Genomic DNA, 27,693 nt, shown 5'->3' with positions numbered 1-27,693 from the left:
ATCAAAAACATACACTTGAGTCTATATCTAACACCGTTATTTCTTAGCGTTACAAACGGTAAGGCAAATTTAGTATACCCTTCGAACATACGTTCGTACGGGTATAAAGAGTAGAAAAAAGGTGAACTGAACTAAAGGAATAAAAAGGATTTTTTTTTGTGCTTCTCTAAGAAATTTATGAAAATTAATTTTATTTCCCTTCCCCCCTATCCACCTCGTTCTTACAACACCTTTTTTCTCCTGTATTCTTTGCCATATTTAAATTGTTTTCTTTTAAATAAAAACTATAAAAAAAGGTTGAGTATACCGTTTCATGACTTTAAATTAAATTAAGTTGAAGTAAAAGAGACAACAATAAATAAGAAAGAATGAAAAAAGAAAGAAAACAAGAAAGAGACAATAATAAATTTCTTGAATGAAAAATTATTTAAGAATAGCATTTTAAAATTATCTTTTTTTCTCACTATAATACCCAAAATAAAGTTTTATTTTTAATAGGACCTCAAGTAGAGTTATTCTGACAAATTGAAAATTAATTGAAATTGCATACATTTAGGGACACATTATTTTTTTTTTATTTATGTATGTTTAATATAGATAATATAAAATTTAAATAATTTATAAATTTTATAGTTAGTTCAAGCAAACATAAAAAGGGGTTAAAATTTTTCGAAATGGGATTTAAATAAATAAATTTGTCATCTTAAAACAATTAATAACGGTAGATATATGAAATGTCATAAATTTTTATGAATAAATTGTTCAACTTTTTTTTATTTAAAGATTTTAATTTATAATTATACTTTGGAGTGCAATGAAAATCACATATAATATTCTATTTTGATGTACTAAAAATTATAGAAATAATTTTTTGAAACAAATTTTTTTGATATATAATTAATTCGGATTGAATGCGTGGGGTGGGATAAGTAAACTATTTCTTACTATATTCTAGTCACATAAAGTATTCTACTTACAAAATGAAATAAAGCACTAAAACTTTTTATATAATACGAATATATATGAGTACTACTACTTCATATTACGTAGAACTAATAAAAATTTCTAGGTACACGCATAAAGAATTTTAATGCTCGTGAAATTTTAATAACTTTTTGTCTAAATGTCAGAACTACAGAGATGATATTTCTTAGGTTTTGCCCTAATCTAAGATACGCGAAACATAAAAACGTTAGCAGATAATGCACATTTAACTCCAGGGATAAAAATCGCAAAGGGGTTTGTAGTTAGAAGGTGTACTTATAACCCTTGACTCTCAATACGATATGAAATAAAAAATTTGTAATTCATTCTGTAATTAAAGCAGTCTTATATTAATTGATTTTCTAATTACTTAGGTGGTACACAGTAGCTGTAATCTAAGAATAAAGAAGAAAACTTTCTTAACCAAATATCAAAGCAAATGGATTCAAAATTTATATAAAGAAACGTCTTGCTGGTAAGTTACATACGTACAACTTTATAAGAGAGCGTGTTCCTGACAGGGCTACAAGATTATTCAAAAACTATCACGTGACTTTGTGCACCCTATTTTCTGTTGCAAAACGGTCACAATTCATACCACAAAATATTCAACTTCTTCCTGAAAAAATATTATTAATTTAAAACTATTTTCTTTATTCTAAAGAAGTACTCTTTCAACTTTAAAAACTTTAAAAAATTTTTTTGATTGTGTAGCGTTCACCATTTAAAATCAATTTTAGGTCAAACTTATGGCATTATAATTTAAAAAATGTGCCAATTATGAATCTCAATAATATGAAATTTTAATTTCCTTAAATATTTTCGTTTAAAATAGCAAAAAAGAATTCAAAAACCCTTCGAATAAATCTTCAGAAACGCTTTATTTCTTTTTTCATGGTTTTCGTTTTTTTTAAATCCGAAATAAAATCACATTAAAAGCGTGTACACACTCACATTTTCACTCAATAAACGCTAATAAATTATTTTAATTTTTTTATCGATAAAAATTTTTTTATTATACTTTAAAAAAAAAATGGGAGTAAAAGAAAAATATCAATACCAATAAACAGTATACGGAAAATCTATACGTAAATGGTGGTGGCAATTATTTTTAGAACGACTTTTGAAATTAACACTAAATAAAAAAGTGAATGTTAACTGAGTCTTCGAAATTATAGTAACTGGTTTTTAAATTGATTTAAGATTGCATAACATTGGATAAAGGGCTATGATTACAGGGAATTATGTTAGAGTTTGCAACTAAAACTAAACATTATCATAAAAAGGTCGCCAATAATTTTTAATCTACTTTAAAAGTATTTAATTTATACGGAGTGTTAGAGCGCGTATTGCATTATTAATTGCCATGCTTTTTAGAATATTAAACAGGCACTCAATACATACAACACAACTGCACAAAATTGGGACAATGATATACTAAGGGCACGTATTACAGTAATTCTTGTACTATTTATAGCAAGCCCCGGTTGTTTGGATATATGTTATAAATTATTAATTATAAATGTTATATTTTATTAAATACTTCGTGATATTGCGCACGTTTATATAAGAGACTATAAAAGAAGAGAAGGTATATGAGAGTAATTTACATTTTCAATGAAGAGAGTCTGAATTTAAATTTAAAAAAAAATGTTCGATATCTCTGGAAGCCTCACACTTAATAAAATGCTTCTCTATATGTTATTCATGTGAAATTATTGCTATAATTTTGCATGAAATATTTTTCAGTGCATAACTTTCTAAGTTTCTATAAAATTTGATGTTATGAGATGGTTCGTCTACTAAATGTTTGACTTTTTATTTATGCATTCAAAGTCAGTTGGGAAATATAGCTTTTCATTACTGGTTGATTAGAAAATGCACATAGAAGTTCCCCAATTTCTCGTTTTGCATTATAACCTTTTATAGCTCAACGTGAATTTCTCTTCTACCTAAAAAATATATAAACTTGATTATTGTGTTTTTTATCTTATTTTAGAACTGTAAAAAGGGTTAGTATATGATATTGTAGATAACCATGAACCAGCTTCTTACTTCATTGAGTTTACTAGGTAGGCCACGAGCCTTAAGTTGAATATTTCACATTTATTATAAAGAATCTATTGCAAAATGTATTCCAATAGCGTCTAATTCTCATCACCATACTATCATTTGATTAAAAATTACAAAACGACAACACTATAGTAATTGTTGAACTGATTTTAAATTAAATATCTGATATTTGACAAACATACAGACTTTAAGTAGAATTATCATTTGAAATTATAAAAAGTGAACTGACTACACTGTAATTTAAATAATTTTCGAAAAGAGAAATTAAATTGATTCTCTTTTTCAATTCCCTACAATATTGTTACATAAACAAAGTCATCATACCAATATACTCTTAAAGTCCCGATAATAATAATTTATTTAAGGATACATTATTATTTAATAAAATAAATATTTTGTAATATCTTATCCTTTCTTCTTCAATTGCTTTTCTATATCACCTAAAGCACTAAATATTCTTAATAGACCTTTAAAATGTGAATAATTTGTTAACATATTATCGAAAAACATACATACATAAAAATGAGTTGGTTTGTGGGGGTGTCTATGTAAAACAATAAAAACAATATTAAAAATAATCAAACATTAAAACAACAAAAATAATTTCAATATTCTTCAATTGTCGTCCATTTGATTTATTTTATAAGAAATTTCAGGACCATAATGTAGAAAAATAACGAATGAACTTTTTGCTTCACATATTATAGACAACTCGACTTTTAAGCATTCTGACTTTTGTCGGGTCTTTAAAAATTTTTTTCTTCTTATATTTTTGCTCTTTGATTTTGCTTTTTTTCTAAAAACTTTTATTAAATGAAATATTTGAAATTTTCATTTTCGGAGAAAGATAAGGATATTATTATCCTGTGTCCTCAGATATGTATATGGATGTATGCATGTAGATTTGTGCTTATGTGAAATTTTGCATTGAACTGCTTGGTTTTTTTTTTGTTGTTATGCATGAGTGCTCAAGTGCAACGACGGAATGTAAGTAAAATTTTAGAATTTTGTTTTAAAAAAAATATTGATTACGTTAAAGCAAAAAGTGAAAAGATATGATGGTTTAGGCTGCTTTAAAATGTCTAACTCAAAAAATTTGTAGAACAATACTCGCAGTCGCAAGTTCCTAGAAGAATTACAAATTCATGTGTAACAAATTTGCTGAATAAATTTCTTGAAACTGTTTCTTTCAGTTATTTGGAGAAATCTAGGAACATACATCATGTTCCGTGTTTCATTAGACTCAAGCCCCAAAATTCGACCAGAAGTGCTGTTTTATTTTTTTTTTTCAAAAACCATACCGCCCCAGAGTTTCACTGATATTTACTTTTCCAAAAATCTCTGTTAAGAATCTAGCAACTCCTCAGCAATTTCCGACGCTAAGAATTCGCTAAGTATTTTAATTTGACTTCGCATTTTTCAGAGCAATTTCTACATTTGTCGACAGCAAATACACTCATACTTCTGTCATATTAATATCAATTGGAACCTCTTATCCAAAATACTAATTATTAGTTTATATTTAAGTTAATTTTACAATTTGGATTCAATTTAAAGTTCATTTGACAACCAAACGCTAATATAGTTTGGAGCTAAAAAAAAATTCATAGAGAATTATAAATAAATTTTATATGTATATGACATCACTTTTTTCTTTCTAAAACATCCTATAGTTTGAATATATTATACAAAAAAAAATTGCTATATTATGTAAAAAAATTACTCCTTATAATAAAATTTATATACATTAAATAATATAATATATGAATAATATTGTATAATACTCGTTAAGTATAAGTATATAGTATGATGATGTAAAATAACAAATTATTACATTACCTCCCAAATTCCATTTCCTTCGGAAGTTTTTACATCACAATATGCAAGGACAGCAGTTGTCCGACTACTACGAAAATCGAATTTAATATTTAGTTGATTCGGTTGATTTATTGGCCACCAAATGTGAGATGTTGCAAACGGGTATGTAATTGGAATGACATCAACTTCAGATTCTTTAAATTCAGCTTCAAGAACGCCTGTAATAATAATATAAAAATGAAATTGTATAGTGTATATATGTGCTCTCAGACATATTAAACTTTATATTAAATATATGGGAGAGTTGTGTAGAAGAAAAGAAAAATTGTTAAAAAAAAAAAAAAGGAAAGAAAAATACTTACATATGGGAATTAAGAAGTCTATACATAAAAAAAAGGAAAATGAAAAGGATCTAAAAGGATATTTTTATGGATTTTAGAACTTTGTTTTTTGTTATCATTTCTGTTTTTATTTTTCTGTATATACGAGTATATGCTCAATTTTTTTAAAATAAGAAATTTTTGGTGCTATTTTTTAAAAGAATGCATGCGATCTCCATTGTGTCCCAAACATTCCGTATATAAACATTACTCTCTACAATACAGAGTAATGCAAATATGTAAGTATATAGTAAGGTGTATATATATAATGTATTAAATTATTATGTATAATTAAATAGAGGGAGGAAAAGAATGGATGTTTAATGTATAAAATATTTTATGAGATTTTTTTTTTCTTTTTTATTATCCTAAAATGCTTTCAATATGGATCATTACGGGCGTTTTTATTGCACTAATTCGATTTATTGGAAATTCTTTAAATGAATAGCTTTTCTTTTTTTCTTGGTTATAAAATGAATACCAGTATTGTCCTTTTTCAATTCTGTTTTAGTTCCTCCTAAATCATCCCTTTTTCAACTATTCTTTCTATATTTCATTATTATTTTAAATAACGAATATAAGCTGGAGAGTGTACATAAAAGAGTAAATGAAATTGGATTATTATTATAATAAAATTAAAATGTAAATGGTGTTCTCAAATAAAGTATTTATATAAGAGTTGAGAAGAGCTTTATGGATGATAGAAGGTTATGTAAATCATTGCGTTTAAAAATATATTTATGCATTAATATACATATAAATGTTTGTTGAATGAATAAATCTACATTATAAACTATAGATAGAGGACAATATAATAGAAAAAAAAAATTTATTTGTCAATATATTTAAGACATTGGAATTGAATAAAATATTTTGATTATTTTTAAGAAATTGAAAAATAAAACAAGAGATATGAGGATAAAATTTTTGAATTATTTTTGGAGTTTTATTTATAATTTAATTGATTGTGTTGCAATTTAAATTGATAAATTTAAATAGATTTAATTTAATTTGCAATAATTTTAATTTTTCATTTGGTGTAATTTAATTAGTTTAGTGTTTTCGTTGTTAAAAAAAAATGTTCGTCATTTTATGTCTAAATTTAAAATAAAATAAAATTCTGTCTAAATCGGAAATAATAAACTCCTTTTCATTCACGTCAGATCTTTATTCGTAAGAAAAGTATTAATTAAAATACAAAAGGTGGGGCAGTGTTGCGGAGATATCATTAATTTGTGTTTTCCGCGTATTCCAACTCCACTAGCTATAGCTTACATCGTTAGTGCTTTCTAACGAAATCTTAGCCTATTTCTATAATAAAATTACATTATCCTTAAACATAAAAATATCTGTTCGATTTTATATCAGGAAATTACAATATTTTTCATAATAAATCATATTCAAATCAATACAGATCACTACAAATTAATGAATTTCTTAATATAAATCATTTAAAGAATACATTATAGTCCCTATTTTCTTGATTATCATTTAATATAATTAATTATAATATCATTATTACATTAACGTATATAACAAATAATTAAATGAATTTCTAACTTACCATGATAATGAACTTTAGGATTTCCTTTTTTTAATTCATATAATATTGATATATCATTATAATAAACATATTTCATGCTACCAACAAAATTATTATGTGATATTAAACCTTTTTTATATGGATCTGGACTACCACCAAAATATATTTCTGGATCAAATAATAATTTTGATGTTATTGATGATGGTATTTCTAATATTTTTGTTTGATAATCTAATGTTAATCTAACTGTTCTTTGATTATGTATTATTGTTAAATTATGCCAATCATGACGTATTAATTCTTCACCTAATGTTGCTGACATTATATTATCACCAAAATCGATTTCAACATAAACTGATTGATTTTTTAGGGATGCAGCAATATATTGTTGTTTTATTGATTCACCGCTAGCATAAAATAATGCTGAATCATCAAAACCAGTTTTAAATATAATACTAATACGTGTTGATGGTGAATGTACACGATCTTTCCAATCATATATACGATATGAAACATAACTGGCACCACGTAATGTTAATATTGTTGCAGCTAAAATGCAAAAAAAAAAATTAATAAAATTATGAAAAAAAAAAATTTTAATGAATTTTTTCATTTTCTTAAATAAGAAATTTATTTTTATATAAGTAAAAGAAATAAAACCTCTATTTTCATAAAACTATAGACACGAAGTGCTGTTTTTTTTAAAACAGATTCTTATCTGAGATTATTTTCATCATATAATATGTTGTTTCCTAATTATAGTTGCGTGACTATAAGAAATTATTTTCAATTTTCGGCTACATGTACATCTTTTATTTCTTTTGCATCACAATAAAGGAGCATCTACTACATTTGTTGTGGTCACGTTTACAATTTTAGAGCAAATTTGTACTTACATATATTATAGTTTATATCATTTATCTAGAACTTTACCCAGATTTTCATTTTGTGGCCAACAATAAAAGAATTACTTCCTTAAAGCGTTAAAATTTCCTCATCAATTTTAATGAAGACATTTTATTATTTCTAGTTGCCATATTTTAAAATTTCCTTGGTAAAAAATTTAAAATTTTTTTTTGACCTGATTAATATTTTGACATAAATTTTGACTGAGGTGTTTACTAATGTAAAAACTGAAACTAGTCAATATGTACATTAACTTTAAGTTTATAAAATTGGAACTAGCCAGTAGATCGAAGTGAATACCAATGTATTGTACCAAAAACACTGTTGTGTTATTATAATTTATTAGGAAAATTCACCTCATTTTTGTTGTAAATGAAAATTGTCATCAAATTCTAATCTAGAAACGTTAATAGACATATTCCTTTTACAGAGCAGATACATTCTAAGTTGTTATTTTTACACAGCAAAATAATTAACATCTTTAAATTTATCTTATTCCAAATACAAGCTAAAATTCACAATTATTTTCCAAATAATAATGATGATTGCTCCCTATTTCAACTACAATTTCAATACAATATGAATCGATACCATTTTCCTAGTAAAATTAATTCTTCAATACACACAAAAAAATATTGTGTTAATGCTTGATTTGCGAGTGATGTTAAAAAAAGATTTATTTATTTTCATTATAAATTTCTTTTATTATTAATTTCAGCTTAATAAATTTCTTTTTCTTTTTTTGTAAATAAATCTCTACTATCCCTTACACTTATTATATAATACAAACAATAATGAAACGCTGCTTATATATGTTAATATGTGTATGGAATTGTGTAATTTTCTAAGTTCAGATTTTCTAAATATATAATTTTAATAATATTATATAGGATAACAATATTTTGTTATATAACAATAATAATATCATAAAAAAAAATAAAAAGGAACCATGAAAAAATCGCCAGTGTATGCTTTTTATTTTTGGATTTGCTTAATTCTTGTTTGCCTTTTGTTCAAGAAAAAAAAAATAGTTTCCGGCAAGGAAGTGTTGCTTGTTTATATAAAGTATAATAGATTTATATAAAAAAAGTTTCTCAGTTTATAATTTAAGAAATTTAAGTTGAATGTTTACAATAATAACTTTCGCAAATTACATAAAAAAATAAGAAGCTATTAAATAAATATTTAATAGATTTTTTTTTCAAAGTATAATCATGAAACTTTTTAACTATCTTAAAAGCGGAAATTCAAAAAAAAAATTTTTCTTGCTATTCATAGCTTCATGTTAGTGATTTCATTTAAAAAAAATATTTTTAACTAATTTAAAATTTGTTTTTTTTTTTTTAATTTAGCGAATTTTTTCGGTTACACGAACAATAGAATTTTATAAACATCATGATTTAGACTTGTTTTCATCTTTGTATCAGTGATTTTTTAGGAACACAAATATATATTAAAACATATTCTGAGCTTTGGTGCAATATGGATCTGCACATGTATGCTTGCATGAACACGTTCATGCGTATTAGCAATTCTAAGCCCTTTAAGATAGAAAGTTATTAAACAAATTATTCTAGTATCCATTTCTTTCTACTCAGCACATTGGCTTTAGTTCAGTTTTACATTAGAATTTATTTCTAATGATGACAATGGATGTTATATCGACCAAACCTAACAATATTTTAACTATATGTATGAAGTTAACAAATACTTTATAGTTTACTTGTTTTTCAAAATTAACAAAATTTTAATTTTAATTCTATGTCAACCCATTTTTTGAACAAATAGCTTCTTGCCACCATTAGGTTTCATCTGATTTTGTGTATCACTTGTTTGCAAGTTTAACTGGTAAAGTGCTTAGTAATTAAGTACGGTTCCACTTTTTCACGCACGCATTTACTTAATATGCTTATGAATCAAACCACCCAGCCCGTTTTATAGTAAACATTTTCAACATAGTAATTCCTCCCCATATCCATTCCTATATTACAACAACTAACATGTCCTACTTTTTAAAATTCTATTACTATACACTGATATTTGTTTAATTTCTTAATGTAATAAAATTAAATTTTGACCTAAAAAACAATTCAACATAGTGAACTCATTATATAACGTTTATGCAATTTTCTATTATAAAATTAAAAAAAAAAATTAAACATATTAAAAAAATACTTACTATAAATGTCACAATTTTCACCTTCATAATTTGTACTAAAACAATCACATGACACATCATAATAATGATTTATACATCTTGATCCAACAAAACATAAATTTGAATTACTATGACATTTGTTAATGCAACCTTCATTGACATTTTCATGTTTTGTAGCAATTAATGGCATAATAGGTAAAAGATCTGATGCAGCTTTACCAGATTTTAATGTTATTTTACGTATACAACCAACAAATGATTCAATTATATATTTAACACCATGAAGTTTCTCCTCAGATGATAGTCCTGCAATAATAATATAAAAAAAAAAACAGAATATTTTAATCAGTATGTCGTCGTCATATTTGATGCTAGTGTACGTGTTAGAATGAATGTTTTTTTGGCTGTTTCGAACAAAAATGTGAGCATGCAACATTTGTGTTTAAAAATTTTTAAGGTTTTTGAAATGAAAAACTTAAACAAAAAAAAAATTATTTTTTAATTATTGTTTTTTTTATTTTTTTTAATTAGAAAAAAAGAGATGAAATAAAAAAGAAACAAAATTGTTAAAAAGAAAATGAGAGCAAAAAAATAAAAAACAAGAAAAGGATAAAAAATTCGAAAATTTTTGGGCAAAAATTTTCGCCATTTTGGCTTTTTTTCTTTCGATATTTTCATTTTATTTTAATTTTTCTAAATTTTTATATTGTTTTTCTTATAAATTTTTATTGCATTGTTATTATCCCCCAAAAAAATGAAAAAAAAAAAAAAGCAAGAGGAAGATCACAGAAACGAAAAGTTTTTAATTTCTATTTAAATTTTCTGGTGAAAAGTTTATTGTCAGAGTTGGTATTTATACCATAGATTGACGGTATATAAAAGTAAATCTGGAAAAGGATAAAATGAAATAGACAGATTACATGGAACCCAATATATACAACTGTACAAATGTATAAATGACTATATTGTTTGAATATGTATGCGATTATATTAAAAATTTTAACATTTCCCATTATAAACGAACGTTTATTCTTTCTGTTTTGGTTCTCTCTTTAAGGATAATTGAGGAAAACTATTATAATTTAGACAAAATAAATGGATTTTATAGCAGCTTTAGCATTAATTAACAAGAATATTTCTTTTATTTTTTAATTTTATATTACATAAATTTTTACAATAAAAGGTTTTTTGCTTTTTTTTTAATTTTAAAGTCAAATAGATTTGAATATTGCTTAAATTTTTGTACAAAAATATACAAAAAAAAGTAGCATAATAAAAAAAATATTAACAATTCAGAAAATAAAGAACTTTAAAGAAAAATTTTTTTGAATAGAAAATTTTGTTATTTAATTTAAGGATATTTAAATTCCTTATTGAGGATATTAAATATTTTGTAAAGGAAAAATTAAAATTGCTAAAGAAATTTTTGAAATTTTCATTAAATTTTAAATTTTTTTTCGATGAGAAAATTGGTTTTAAATTTAACTTTAGAAGAAAAATTTATAATATGAAAAAATTGGCAATTATAATAATAATATTGTATCATAAAAGTTTGTAGTTATGTTCAGTTTAAATAAAGCATAACAAACAAATAGGCCAGATTAAAAAATAAAAAAGTTGTGCGGGGCGGGGTTCTAAGTTGACTTACCAATTCTGGCAGCATTGCAAGTCATAAGGATAATAAATATAATAAAAAATATAAGTAATAAGAAATAATTTGGTCTTTCATGTTTTGTTTCTAATTATTTTCAAAAACTTATTTTCTATATAAACCATGACAATAAGATTTAACATGCAACTCAAGATTGTTTACTTATGAAAATTTTCTATACAGCATTTTAATTGAAACGAAATTAAATATTTTTTTCTGCAATTTAATTCCTTTGCATTTAAATTACATGTAGGTTCACATTATTATCAAAAAAAAAACTAAAAATCAGTTTTTATATTCGAAAATTTTAAAGTAGTCATTTAAATTTTCTTTAAAGGCACTATTTTGAACATTTTGAGTATATTATGTAATAAACTTTCGAATTGAATTATAAAATTGAAAAATTTGGTTTTTTTTGTGTTTGAACATAATTTCAACTACTGAAGAAAAGTTTAAAAGAAAATTTCAACAAAAACCCGAATACAAAAATATTTGAATTTCAAAAAATTTTAATTAAATTTTTAAACTGAGCAATTTAATTAATTTTTAAAATGAATATCGTAACAATATGTGCAATTAAAAATGAATTGAACGCATAATTTTTTAGAAAAAAAATATTATTTTTTGTACAACTTGAATTTTGTTAGTTAGTAAGCAAAGTTTTAAAAAGTCCTCATTAAATTTTTGTATTATTTTCTATAATTATTTTCTATAATTTTTCTGAAAACTCATATGATTTTCTTTTTAAATTTACTTCCCATAATATATACGAACTTCTGAGAACATAATTTCTGAATTTTAAAATTTCAAATACAAAATTTTTTCTTAAATATGTAAAATTGCGTTCAAAATTGCTTTAAAACATAACGTCCTTTCATTTACATAATTCATTTTGTTAAGCTTTAAAGCGATAATTTGTAATAATGATTATAATTAAGTTTTTCTACAGTTCTTAAAAAAATTCATAAAATTTATGAATGTTTCTTTTATGACAGAATTTAATTTAATTCTTTTACAATGCAAATCAATTAATTTTATATATTCCAGAAAGTTTTATACATTTCTACAATTTATCCTAAGAAAAAATCCATTTTAATTCTTCTAAGTTCGAAAGTCTTAAATATTATCCTTGATAATAGAATACAATATGTTCAAGGATATAATATGTTATTGGCGTAATTTTCTGGCCATATTTATTTTACTTTAAGACTTAATACAAAAATAAAACAAGGACTTTATCAATAGATATTTAAAATAAAAAAAATTCTTTTTCAATTATACGATTTTCAATCGTCAGAAGACTATTGAAATTCCAATTGGAAAAGAAATAATACGATTAAGAAATCACAAGTCGTCCATAACTTCAGTTGCATAAAAGAAAATTAAATAAAATCGAACAATCGACACAAATGTCTTTAAAATTAAACGACAAGTTTCATTTAAAAAGAAAAATTAAGAAAATGAATTTTATTTTCTTAAAATTTGAGAAGCAGATTGAGGCCAATTGAAGAATAATTTTATTATAGTACAAATTTATATTAAATCTTACCACCAACCAATACAACTGAAGGTAAATTTGTTGAAACACCATAGTTTGTATCATGATTTAATCCTTTTAAATAAACTTCTTCTTGGCTATTATCGACCCTTGCTATTAATCTAGCGCCATGTACATCAATTCGTACCTTAAAATAATAAAAAAGAAAAATAAGAATTTTCAATTAATCATCAATAATTATGTATTCTGTTAGTGGTATAACTGAAAACCAAAATAATTTTCAATAATTTTCAATCGAATCGACTAAGAGATGAAATTCTTGTTATTTTAAAAGAAACTTTATTAAATTTAAAGTAAGTTTAATTGACCAATTTTCACTTGGCAAATAAATTAACAAAAAAAAAAAAATTTGGAAAATTTTAAATTTATGCCCTCATTTTCCTGTATATTTTGGGTATTTGATGCTAAGTTGATTTGAAAATGTTTGATAAATATTGGAAACAAATTTTCATTCATATTATCTAGCGCTAATTATTTCAATTTTCAAATTAAATGAAAACCAGAGCTAATTTAAGAGTAATATTGCGTTTGCAACATTTTTAAAACTAAAATAATATAATAGTTATTTTTCTTACCGTAACACTATGCCATTCATCACGATTTAAACCTTCACCAACTGTAACACTTGTTGAATGTTTACCAAAAACATGTACAACTTTTAATTGTCCTTTCTCAACTATAACATACAATGCGTATGGTGCTAAATCAATTCCATCTGGATTTTTAACATTATGATAAACCAAAAGGCCATGAGGTAAACGTGTTCGGAAATCAAATGATATTTCACGACATAATCTGTAAGATAATAAAATAAATTTGTAATGTTACTAAAACTAGGTATTCAAATTATTTTCATACTAAAAGTTCAGTGCAAACGATGTAAATTTTTTTGGTATAGGATGGTTCGTTATTATATTTTTTTCTGATTTATAGTTAAATTTGACTTTTTGGAAAGCCTAATAATATAATCTAACTGATCAAGTGTTTTTCCATTAGTACGGAACGAAATTAATATATTTAAAAAATATTTTTTGGTTAAAATGCCTCACAGGCCCGATCGAATTTGTTTGACGTACAAATACTTTGAGGACATAAAAAAATTACAAAATTTTCTCGAGAAAGGATAAATTTATTTCTTTTTAATTCAACTTGAAAAAGATGAAGAACATAAAAACAAAAAAAAAGAAACTACCCGCAATAATTTTGTTAAAAAGCGAAATTATGAAGAAAAAGACAAAAACATTTCTTTTTTAATTTTGTTTAAGCCGAAAAAGGATTATTAAAATATCCGTTCTTAAGTCCTTGAAGAATCTTCTTGTTTTAAAGTTTGTTTCAATTCATATTTTTGCTTGTTACTTGTTGTTTTTTGTTGTCGTAAGTAAAGTAAAAATAAAAATTGAAAATGTTGAATTAAAACCGCAAAAAAAATCAAAAATTTAATTTTCTTAGTTTTTTTTTTTTGTTATAAAGTTTCAAAATTTTATAATTAGCTTTTATATCCTTTTAAGGATATTTTTGTAAATGTATGGGTATTAAAATGTATTATTTTTTGATGTGAAACAATTTCGTATAATTAAAAATAAAAAAAAAATTACAAAAAAATTTTTTTTATAATTTGATCCCTTTGATTTAAAAAATTATACAATTTATTTGAAAAAGACTTTGGATTCATTGGGCTTTATGTTTTCATTCAAATTAACTTTAAGACTCTATATATCTATCATAACTCACAAGCAAATTTCTAATTGAAAATCCATAAATAGCTAGTCCTCCAAATATTGAAATTTTTAAGTAAATTAAATTTGGTTAAAAATTCAGAATGCATTTGTTAGCGGATGAATTTGCTTGTGTTTCGTTGTAATATCACGAACAATTTTGATATTTATTTCCATACTTACAGACGTAAGTAGGTTGGCAGTTAGATTGCTAGTTCATATTATAAAAAAGTTGGATTAAACAGAAAACTGCTTATAAACATTTTCAATTTATCAATCACATTATATCTTACATATTAAATTCTTTGCCAACCCATCCACAGCTAGTTCTAGTCTTATCGTTTCTCGATTTTTTAACTCGCCGCATAGCAAGAATGTGAAGATCATGTTCTGTTGGAGTTTCGCGTAATTCTCAGTTGGAGTTTCAGTGTAATTCTCTGTTGGAATTTTTCGCGTTGCGTATGTACTTATCTAGTTTATTCTTAAATTTGTCTATACGAATGTTAGTCACCATCCATTCATTTCTTTCGTGAAAAGTAAAAAGTCCAATTGGATTTGGAAATGCCCAGACATCGTAAGTATATACATACGTATGTTTCTAATTTAATTAATAAAACAAGAATTCTAATTTGAAACTGGATAAGCGTAATTCAACTATTGGGCGGGCTTCTAGTTTTGCTTTCAAATTATATAACACGCGCCATTCTCAATTTCCATTCTCTTGCTGAATTTCCAATTTATATTTTTTTTAATAAAATGTGAAATTTTGTTTCTGAATTTTAGTTCTGTATACACAATGTATATTAAAAAAATTTAAAATAAAATTTTTGTACTTAATAAAGAAAAAAAGAAAGCTTCTTTTATTTTTTGCAATTTAAATAAAAATTTGGAAATGACAGTTAGCTTGCAATATTAAAACTCTATTTTTCAATTTCAGCGCAGCCAACTACAACCGAAATTAATTGTCAAATACTATATTAGAAAAAAATATCCGTATTTTGCCTATTTACACAAGGTGCTTTTTCATCAATTACATCGTTACAATACTTTTTGATTAACTGGAGTGGTGTCGGCTTCAAATCAAGTAAAGTAAATATGGGCATGGAAAGCACTTCAAATACGCTTAAATCTGTCATATAAACAGAGCAAATGGTTTTCATATGCTTTCCCCTTTCAAATGAATCTTCTGTACATGGGGAATTGATGCAAAAATCTCCTGCAAACACTTGTAATTAGGTAGCGGTTTTTATTTTGACATATCTTCAACTTCTCCATGAAGTACTGAACGAAAAAATTATCGCAAACATACATAATATTAGGGTTGTCTCTTAAACAAATGTGTCATATATAATTTAAAGTTCGAATCAGTAAAAAAACGATTCCTTCTTGCTAGTTACTTTACATAACTTTTTGAATTTTATGGTTTATGAACACACTTAAAAGGTTAATAAAGATTAATAGATTATAGTGCCGTAGAGTCTGTCTTTCTTTTCCATTCATTCATTTGACGTAAAAAAATTTATAATTACGACGCCAGATGGTTTTAACAATACATTATTTTAGTACAATACATATGTCAAAATCTGGAGCGGAATTAGCAGAATAGATTCATTAAAAGAAAATTACAATATAATCAAATTTGAATGCGATGTAAAATTCTTATTTTTAATTAAATTTGACAAATATTTTCATATGTTTTCATTTTAAACTTCAAATATTTTAAGTAATATTTAGAAAAAACTTTGTTCATATCCACTTATGATATAACATTTTCCCATGTAAAGAAATTTGTTTGGAATAAAAACTTGCTGAAAGTTAAAAGAAAGAAAGAAGCTGAGTTAAAGAAATATCTAAACGATGAGATCAAAACTGTCACTAATGTTGCTTAAGTTTTTTTTCAGTATGGTAGTACAGATGCAAAATATAAAAGTATTTCTTAATTACATAATGCTGTTCAGCTCGGTTGATTAAAAAAAGTTTTAATGTGCTCTAATTGGAATCAAGCAACTAAATGAACAAATGTTACACAACTGCAGGGTTTTTAAACAAAAGTTAACAACATGGGGGTCATTGGTCAATATCAATTGTGTACGTTCTACTTTTATGCAGTAAAACCTAACCTAAAATAGCTCGAATAATAATTAATATGTAAATATGTATGTATGTACATACAATTACAGTTTCTTTTTTTCGCCCCAGTTTCTTATAAAATTAATTAAAAACCGTTGACTGGTCTTAGATAAAATTTATGATTGGAAATTCGAAGTCATTTTTATTTTTCTTGTTTATTTTATGCATAAACGTAATAACGGTTTTTGTTATTGATGTGTATCATATTTTCGTATGTGCCGTCTATTCTTATATCAACGATGAACATTCCTTTTTGAAAGTAGTCGGTTTGATACTCTGGGTTTTAAATAATATTATATAAAGCACTATACATACGGGTTATTTAGAGTTACTTGAACTTGGATATTTTTGCAATAATATAATAATGTTACAATAAATATTTAAGTTTATTATTAAATTGTTTTCAATTTAACTTTCTTTGGAATATAGAAAAAAGAAATTTATTAAAAAATTATTCAAGGATGTATATGTGTGTATGTATGCATTTAAAGGAATAACGTGAGTTTGAATAAAAGTTAAATGAAGTTTATAAATTATTCTTGGATGGGCACAAGGTTGCAGGTCGCGATATGAGATTTTATTAAGTGAATGAAAATCTAATTTATGATATGTTGAATTTTAGAATAGGGTAACGATCGAGTTAAGTTGTAAAAATTCAGACAGAGTTAAGTTGTTAAAGTTCTGATAAATTTTTAAAAAAATTCTATTAAAGAAAGAAATTCGAAAAATATTGAAAAAATAATAAGGAGGAAGTTTTTGTAATTTGAATGTAGGAATATAGGTAGCAGGAATTCAGCGGTATCGCAACGGGCCTTGCCAATGTGTAATGCGAATGTACGTGTTACCTATAACCTATATATGTACGTACGTAAATGTATTGTGTTTTATGTTCTGTATTGCTATTGAAGCTTAACCTTAATTAAAATAATGAAACAGTGATATTAAGGTAATATTTTCAGATTTATAGCTTTGTGAATTCGCTAATTTACTTGGTTTCAGCTAATGCTAAACATAGTTCAAAATTAAAATGTTGATATTATTGCAATCATATTCTTGCGGCGCAGCGCTATCATCGTCTCTTCACAATCCAGCCAAAAAGATATCCAATGTATATTTTGCATCGACGTCAACACTAACGTGTTTGAATGTTAGTCAGTTCAGTCATGATTGAATTTTGCTACATGTTGATTGGTTAAATTCCAGCATAAAAATTTATTTTATCGTGAAAATTTCTTCTTTAAGAATTAAAAATTTATTTTATCGGGTTAATTTCTTTGCTGGATAAGCTACAAAATATTCAGAAGATTTATATAAATTTGTATTTCGGTAAGTTCAATCAGAATTTCCACTATGATATTTTAAACTTGTAAATTAATATTATACTGAAAGTTCAGCTGCTGTATTCTTAAAATTTTTAATTTTTAGTTCATATAAATTCACAAAATTCATCGGATTTTAATTAGTCACAGTTGTCCGTTAGTTGAATAATCATGTTTTACTTATATATCCTTATATGTATAATTTTTATCATTCGTATTTGAACAAAGTAATCAATTTAAAAAATTCAGTTGTTTCCCATTTCTTCCCATTAATGCCAAAAGAGAATTCATTTTACTCAATACTCAGCATGATCTGAACAGTATCAATATTTATTATGCACGAATCGTAATATTTATAATGTTTAAAGAAAATTTCTTAATTCATTTTTGAATACCAATGTTAATAAAGTATGGAATATTAAAAAACTGAAAATCTTATTGTTTATTGGCGTTTTAAAAGGCGTTGAAAAAAAATGTTTATAGTATCTACTAAACACAAATATGTATGTATACGGGATTTGAGTCTTTTTTATTTCTATCTCCATGTATGTATGTGCGGTTAGGATACGTGCAGTTATGAATAGATCGCATTGAGTTTGGTAACATATACGAAACCAAAATCAATAAATAAAAATTTAATTAAAAAACCAATACGTTAACAAAAAAAATTTTTATAGAAAAAAAATTAACGAGTTTTTATCTTTTTTGTTTTTATTGTTACTCCTTTTTGTGATTCTATAAATGGCTCTGCCCGTTATTGTAAACGTATACGATTATTTTTTTTGAAACTCAAATTGTTGATAATTTTTTTTGCCTGTGAAAGTTTAGAGTGTTGAAAAATTATTAAAACTGATAAAAGCTAGGAATATTATATTTCAATAAAATGAAAGAAAGGCAAAAAAAAATATACATATATAAAAAATCTTTGTTAACGTGATTTTGAATGCTTTATTTGATATGAAAATGGAAATTTTATCGTTTTTATTTAATGGAGAGTTAAAAAGTTTTTGCAAATTTCAAAACTTGTTATGTGGGACGAATTTTATCAATGCGCATTCTAAGCAATTTTAAAATTAGTACACTTATCGAATAATAAAATAGTTTATTTGAATAGAATACTTTTTGAGTGAATTTTCTAAACCATTTATTTGAACTTATTAAAAATAAAAATGTAGATAATAAAAATATTAAAACCTGACGTCGGCAACTCGTTCAAATTGTCATTTAAAAATATTTGTTCATCTTTTTTGTTTGATTAAAAAAAAAACGTTTCTGGTTATCCCTAATTAGTGTATTATTAAATTCTTTTGAATTTAAATAAAGTTTATAGTTGATCATATAAAAAATTAACAAAAGAAATCTTTATAAATATCAAGGAATCGATACTTTAAATTTCTTATACAAGAATGACAGCAAAAGAATTTTTAAGATTAAAACAAAATTGCACGATAATCAAAAATATTTTTCTATATAAAAATATTGAACTTAAAATTTTTTTTTATTTTCAAGAACCGAGTTAACAAGAATGTAACAGTGTGATGTAGCTTTCAAGTTGGAAATGAATTATTTACTTGCTGTGGAAAGTTGCAATACCGCAATGGTATAATAGAAAAAAAAGGTATAGCTTTTAAGAAGACTATAGATGGGAGCGTGGGAAGGCTGCAATAAGTCGAGAATGGCTGCGGTGGCTTGGGGGGCTACTCCTGTCCCACTCGGTTCCCTTAAAATCTACAATCTACAAGAAGACCGGCCAAAAGGAAATTTAGTATGTATTGTAGAAACATAATCTTTCTTATTATATTGATTAAATTGTTAAAGATTGAAAAAGTCTTTAAAAAGAAATCTAGTACATTGTGAATTATACAATTACTTATATGGATATTTTATGATTAATTCTATAGTTCCTCGAGATTTTTTGAGGATGTTGTTCAATTGAAAATTATTAAAGAAATTGTTATATAGGTATTTTAAATTTGCTATAGATACGTTGAATTTTTTCTTTTTATATTCAACACTCTGGCATTTAATAAATTATTGTAAATAATCGTCATAGATTAACAACCTATTTCAATTGAGGGAACTGCGTAAGCATAAAGTATTGATTTCCTCCTGAAATAAAATACAGAGATTCGTTAGACCCCTAAAAATAATGCTCATGTAAGTGAACCATGAAGGACCTACAATGATCAAACATATTGACATTTTGATACGAAATATAGATTAAAATCACTTAGTTGCTCGTTTAATTACATATGTGATAAACAACAATAAATGATGTTTACCACATTACTAGTCCCACACATGCAATATAAATTACTTGTCTAAAATAAAATGCCATATAAATAAACTTGCCTTAATTGAAATGTTTGTATAATTTCACCATCCAATTGTATAAAAGTATTATTTTTAGCAAACATAAATGTTTTCTCTGTACCATTCTCCTCAAATGTTAATTCTGGATCATTTGATTCACTTGGTTGTGGACGATTTTGATCTGGTGGTATTTGTGTTTGTATATCAATTTTATCATCACCCGATTCAGTTGGTTCAGCTGGACTTTTGGTTGTTGTAACCATATTTGTTGATGGTGTATCTTTAAATATAAAAATTTATTTATTAATAATTTTTGTAAAAATATAAAAAATATTAAAATTTCTTACGTTGATCACCAATACAATGAAGTTGACATTCAGCTTCAGTACTAAAACGATTATTATTATTTCCTTCACAACCACCCCATATAAATTGTATACATGAATCAGTTGTTTGTTCATATCGCCATCTATATACAAAATTTTTACATGGACCGGGGTCACCGGGACCAGTACACTTATCATATATTTTTATTTCTTTAATATTACTACTCATTCCGCTACCACTAATAATAATACCAGTATTTCCAATACTACTACCATTTATATTATTATTTAATGTTGAATTAATACCATGAATCATTTGATTATTTAAATTACTATTAATATTCGAATTTAAATGTATATTACTATTTGGATTATTACTACTATTGGAACTTGTTGGAGCTGGTACCATTTTAATAAATGAAAATAATTCTAATACAACAATTAGATTAAATAAAGAGATTATTTTTTTGTGACGTTGTCGCGTCAGTAATTTACTGCTATGAATTTTCATTTTTCAGATGAAAATCTTTTTTTTTCTTATTGTATGCACACTGCTATTTTGTAGTATTGTTATTGTTTCAGTTACTTTTATGTTGCCTTAATGTTGCTTTAATGTTGCTTTTTTTTGCTTTAATTAGTGCTATATTTTATGCCGCTTCAATTATTTGAAAGAACCTTTTGACTAAAGGGTTAGTAAATTATTATGTTACCAATTAACTAAGTTGAGAAAAAATTTTTTTATTGTTTAATTCCTTTTATCTTGATAGTTAAAGCTTTATGCTGGAGACGCTGAAATTAAAAGTAAAAAAAATGAAAAAATTAAATTTCTTTAAAAAATAATATTTGTTGTAAAAAAATAATGTTTTTATTTCAATTTATACAAGTGGATGTGAACACATTCAAGACACAGTGAACAGAAAATGTTTGCCTGCAATAAGTGTTTGCGGTACTCTGGGAAGATGTTGTAATTTTAAAGAAGAAATTTTACAATATTCAAATTTTGAGGATAGCAGCAGAGTTAGCATAGAGATAGAACGCAAGTTTTAGTGCAATAGTTTTTTGACCTTAAAACATTGTGGCAGTAGTTCTAAGGGTTGTGATGTCATTTTGCCTTTACAACATACAAAATTATAGAAAGAAAGAGAAATTTTGTTTATACTACATTAGCAGCATTGTAATAGTAACCACTTGAGAGTGATTTAGAAAAAGTAAATTAAACTCTCTGTTTTTGTTGAGTTTACAACTACTTATCACCACAGAACGTATAATAAATATTTAATAAAACTGCTGTGGTGAGAAGAGAAATGGAACAATTAATCAAATAATTTAATAATCCTATATCATTTTTGTCAACATCATGTACGTACAAGCCCTAGTACGTTACCATCCAAATAAAATGTGAATTTTACAATTATTATTGTGCATTTATTGTACAATTAAAAAAAAAGAAATAAATTACAAGGAGTAAAAGCAAAGGAGCTTTTTTTTTGTAATTTGAAAATGACATTTAAAATTTAACTGAGTTCATATTTTTGACATGTTATATATGACTATATGTTATATATACATGTACGATTATACGTGCATGTTTAAAAGATTAGGGGGTAACAGATGTTCTGTAATATTGAAATGGTTCATAAAATTTTAAAAGTATACTAGGGTAATTGCTTTAGTCTATATAAAATATAAAAGTACAAAAACTTTTACTGTTAAATTTTTTTTTTTGGTTTAGTTTTTGTGCTCAAAAATTTATTTATTGAGCGAATTATTGCCGTAATAGTATTACAGTTATGTGAAAAAATTCTACATTTGTGTAATTTCTTTTTAGTTTATTTTTAAAATTAAAAAAAAAATTCAATATTTAATTTTAAATTAGATTTGAAGATGATATTCTTAGTAGTAGATTTTCTCCTTTTTTTCATATTATATAAAATGACATCAAATTAGTAATCTAAACAATTAATCCTAGTTTCTAGTAAATTAAAAATTGTATAGTTGTGTAAATCCAGTAAATTCAATTAAAATTGTGTGAAATGTTATTTGAGAAGGAAACTAGGGTGTGTAGTGCTGTTACAACTTAAATAATTTCAATTGTTCGAGAGAGGCTGACATGCTTTGGATAACAAGACACTTTTGCTTATTTTGAAATTTTAAGTATCAAAATTATCTTATAAGTTTGATGAAAGAACTTTCGTGAAATTTGAAATTCGAGAGCAGATTTGAATAATGGATACTGTTTTATGGCACCATTTAAGTTTAAGCCTTTGAAATTTAGCAAATTATTTGAGAATTATGAGAAAAAACAAAGGAAAAACAGCAGTTCCAGATGATTTCAGCTCGGAAAAGAGTACAAAACATAATTTTATAATAAACTTACTCTAACACAGATTTGAAAAAATTTTGAAAAGTGTGGAATTGTCAAAGTAATTCATATTAAATGGCTTATTCGCATTGTTAAGGCAAGTTTTTAGTATTCGTTCATTAAATCCTTCGTTCGTATGCTAATTTATTTTACGTTTCTATATTCACGTATTTTTATTTTTACAAAAAAGGTTTACAATGTAACTGCTATTTTGTTTTTATTTATTTGATAAATTTTTGTTTACTTCGAATCCTTTGGGTCTATTTTTTCTTTATTATTTGTGCTTGAAAAGAGTTTTGTTTTTCAGTTTTACTGTTTTTTTTTTCATAATAAAAATATAAGCAGGTCAATGAATTCAGGCTTTTGGTTAGCATTTTGCCAACAAAACTTGTACAAAATATTAATAAAAAAAAAGAGAAAAAAAATGAACACATTTTTCTGTCCATTTTTTTTTTTCCTTTTTTTTTTATTGTTAATTGCTGTAATAAATTTATGTCTAGCCATGATAGAAGTAAAAAATTTGTATTTTAAATAGAGAAAAAATTTTTGTCAAAAATTTTCTCATAAATTATTAATAATAATTTAATGATCATGTTATGAAATATTGTAAAATTTTGTTTTATTGGGCTTTAATTCTTTAGTGAATTCTACATTAGTGAGATAATGGTGAAGTTTTCTGTATGTCAATGGTCTTTTTACATGTTTAATTTGTTTTGTTCGTTTTGTTGATTTTTAAATGAAAAAGACTTTTGTTTTGCTGATTTTTTTTTAATGTAACTTAGGCAAATAAGTATAGAATAAAATTTTGATAGTAAATGGGTATTGGGTATTCCCAAGTACAAACTCATATCAAAAATTTATGACAAAAATATTTAAATGTGTACCTATGCTATTTAATAGGTTTATGTCTACAAGTGCGATTACAATAAGGTTAATTTAAATACAATTGAACAATCAATAGTTAAATACATAAATTAGGTTAATTTAAGAATTTAATTTCGTTAAAATTTAGAAATTTTAAAAGATTTTGTAAAATATTTGAATTTTTTAAATTTAAATCGCGAAATATTGCATATGTCTTGGAGAAATATTGCATACTTCTAGGAGAATACAATTATTGTAAAGAATAAAAAATTTGCAAAAAAATTATTCTTGTGCATTTTTCGTAATTTTTTTACTACGTATATTCTCGAATTTTCTTAGCGGCTCTTTGCGATATTTTTTGTAGGAAATAGGTTTCAAGTTTTCCCATAATATGAACAGGTAGCAAATGTTATTGGAGCTGTCAGAAAAATTACTCCAAGAATAACTGTCTCGTGGTAGTCAAGCGTTCATAGCGAGTTTGTTCATTGATCCTTCGATTTCTCTTAAGGATTCAATAGTATCTTACAATTTATAATACTCTTTATTTTTTTTTAATTTGCACTCATTTTTTTTTTCTTAAAAATATTTTAAATCTATAAAATTTTCGCAAATAAGAATTAACCGAATTTTAATTATTTTGAATTCAGGTAAATTAATACATTTTCATATCAATTGAAAATAATAAATTATAAAAAATAAAATTAATTATTTTCAATCAATTTCAATGCTCTTCTTTTTTTAATTATCACTGTATAATCACTGTCCTCTTTCCCCCCCCTCTAATAATATTCCGATAATTTTATTTCTTCGCTTCAGGCAAAAAAAAAATAGAAATGTCTTTAAATAAAGATTTTACTTGTCACTTTGACAAATTGAAACTGATAACTTTTCCCTCTATATTCTGACACAAAAAGAGAAGAAAAAAAACTTGAAAAAAAAGAGAATAACAAAAAAAAATTTGAGCAAAAACTATTATTCAAACCTTCAAATCTGAACGATCGAAACGGAAAACTTTTACTTTGATTGTTTTATGGTTCTTTCGTTTTTTGTTTTCCTTCTTCTTTTGATGCATTCTAAAATAATGCATTAATTATGCAACAAAATCAGTTTTGAAACATCGACGGAATAAATTGGAATAAAAAAAAAACAACAACAAAAAAAAAATAGGGGAAAAGTTTTATGACTTTTAGTTTAACTTTTCTGGGGTTATTCTTTTCATACGTACATACATATATACTTTTTCCTTCAATATGGCCAACAGATGATGAATTATTATATGCTGGTTAAAATGTCAGTGGTAATTAATGAAAAATGAAAAAAAAAAATAAAGCAGAAGGAAGAAGGAAATAACTTTTTTTTTTCCAAACTTGCTCTTCACTACAGTTGATGAAAAAAAAGTTTATCGGAACATAAAAATAGAGAAAAATAAAATTTCTTTCAAATAAAACGGTTTCACTTGGACTCAAATTCAGACTTTTTTTTTTGAATATATAAGTAGCTATGTTTTAAAAATGAATTTGTTTTTTTAGGATAATAGAGAAATGAATATTTAAACACAAAATTCGATTTGATTGAATCATCGAGAATGCAGACTGTTTTGAGAAATTAAAGAGAATTGAAATTGAGTCATTATGGAAAAAAAGTACTCAAAAATTTTCAAATTCTAAGATTGTGTATTGAGAAGTTATTGAATTATTACGCGGGTCCGTTGCATTTTTATGCGCTAATTTAAATTAGAAAAATTTTCTTGGATTTTATAATTTTCAACTTTTCATTTCAAAAATAATTTTTAAGCGTTCGACGTGAACAAAAATTTTGTATAGATGTATTATGACGGACGCATATTTTTGAAAAAGGCTAAAAAATATTTCGAGCAAATTAATTTAATGTTAGAAAATTACAGAGAATGAAACAGAATGAATTAGTTTTTTTGTAAAGTCTTGTGGCAACAACTTTAAAATTAATTAATGACATAACTTAAATATTAAAATTTAATAAAATGCTATTCGCTAAACATAATCATTAATTTAGAATAATTGCTTTGAACACATATTCTGCTTAATACGAGGCACATGTACGAATGAATGTACACACGTAATATTATATTAGATGACGTACGTGTTGTATATGGACAAACTATACATACGTAAGTCATGAAAATTTTGAAAAATAAGCAGTTTCATTCTATATGTTTCATAAACTCGATGACATTGAAATGAATGAAAAAAAACAAATTTTTTTTTAAATTCTCGTTTAGTTTGAAAGCAATTCAGAATAGTTTATTCATTCATTTATTCATAATTTTTTTTTTTAATATTAGACATTAATGAATAATCATATAAAAAATATACTTGTTTATTTTTTTAATATTATAGTGAAAATTTTAAGCAATTATTCATTAAAAAAAAAACGAAAAATGGTTCCACACATGTGACTGAATGTGACAAAAACTTTTCATAGTTTTTTTTCATAAATTATTCTTCAAACATGTTACCCAAAATATGTGAAAAATGTCTGAATTAATTAAATATAAAATAAAAGTATAAAAATTTAAAATAGTTTAAGCGAAAAAATACAAAATTTTAAAAAAATTTTAAAACTGCATGAGTATGATAAATAATCGGAGAGTATAAACTAAGTGTTTGGTGTGATCTGCGAAATATTCATCTATATGAGAAGTAGATGAGAGAAAAAGAAAAACAATAATTTTAACACAAATTTTGATCTAGGACGATTATCGTGCGAGTTTGTCTCCCTTTGTAAAGAGGTGCGGTTTTGCTTGGAAGTTTCGGTATAGCTTAAAACATGTGGGGGATATGAATTTTTCGTTTCCAGATACTTAAACCAGTTTTTAACAAAGCTGTTGTGGGTTGATATAGCAATTAAGTTCTTTTTATTATGAATTTCTTTGTTGCTTACTTTTTGTTTCTATATATCATAAATTGGAAATTAGATTTTTTTCTATACAACCAGTACTAAATCGATGATATTGCTATTTTCTCAGACATGATGTTTTATATATTTTGGAAATAATATCCGAACTTTTTGGAGGAGAACACCATACTTATGCTGTGACGATCGCTACAATATTAACAATAGGTGTAGGGTACAAAAATAAATCACAACCGTCTAATTAGAGATATCGTTCCCGTGCTCCTATCAGTTTCTCTTAAAAATTTACGACCCTATTATGGATTTTTAAAAGTATTAACTATAAATTAGTAAATTTTCAATTTAATCCTCTAGTATATGCGTGAAGAATTTTTGATTGTATTCTTCTCAAATAAATTTATAGTTGATTTCAAATTTTCTTCTTCTTTTCAATCTGCAATATTAAAAAGTTACTAAAATTTTATATGCATATATAAAGCATAAAATTTTAAGAAAAATAATTTTATGACACTTTCAATAAATTTAAAAATTAAAAATTTTTCAAGAAGTTTTTTCAAAAATTTTAAAATAAAATATGAAAAAAGGAAAGCAATTTTTTTTTTGAATCTTTTATCTTTAAGGGAGTCTTAAGAAAAATTTTCATATATATAATTTTTTTTTGAAATATTGCACATAAATACTAGGTTTAAAAAGTTAGAAAT

The 27,693-nt window shown here is 24.7% G+C and overlaps 1 protein-coding gene across 4 annotated transcripts in view; it reads right to left on the bottom strand.

Moving 5' to 3' along the window:
• LOC129613448 (axotactin) overlaps positions 1-27,693 on the bottom strand; it is a 138,074-nt gene that overhangs the window by 81,347 nt on the left and 29,034 nt on the right. For all 4 annotated transcript variants that reach the window (XM_055527519.1, XM_055527520.1, XM_055527518.1 and 1 more), the window contains exons 2-8: positions 20,896-21,663; positions 20,588-20,828; positions 13,647-13,866; positions 13,063-13,198; positions 9,884-10,168; positions 6,820-7,347; positions 4,897-5,093 (exon numbers count right to left, since the gene is read on the bottom strand). In XM_055527519.1, the coding sequence (XP_055383494.1) occupies positions 4,897-5,093; positions 6,820-7,347; positions 9,884-10,168; positions 13,063-13,198; positions 13,647-13,866; positions 20,588-20,828; positions 20,896-21,385 (2,097 nt within the window). In that variant the 5' untranslated portion in view covers positions 21,386-21,663. The remainder of the gene's footprint in view (positions 1-4,896; positions 5,094-6,819; positions 7,348-9,883; positions 10,169-13,062; positions 13,199-13,646; positions 13,867-20,587; positions 20,829-20,895; positions 21,664-27,693) is intronic.

Source organism: Condylostylus longicornis, unplaced genomic scaffold, assembly GCF_029603195.1.
Source record: "Condylostylus longicornis isolate FDR11 unplaced genomic scaffold, ASM2960319v2 ptg000084l, whole genome shotgun sequence".
NCBI lineage: Eukaryota > Metazoa > Arthropoda > Insecta > Diptera > Dolichopodidae > Condylostylus > Condylostylus longicornis.
This window is presented reverse-complemented; position numbering and strand designations above follow the sequence as displayed.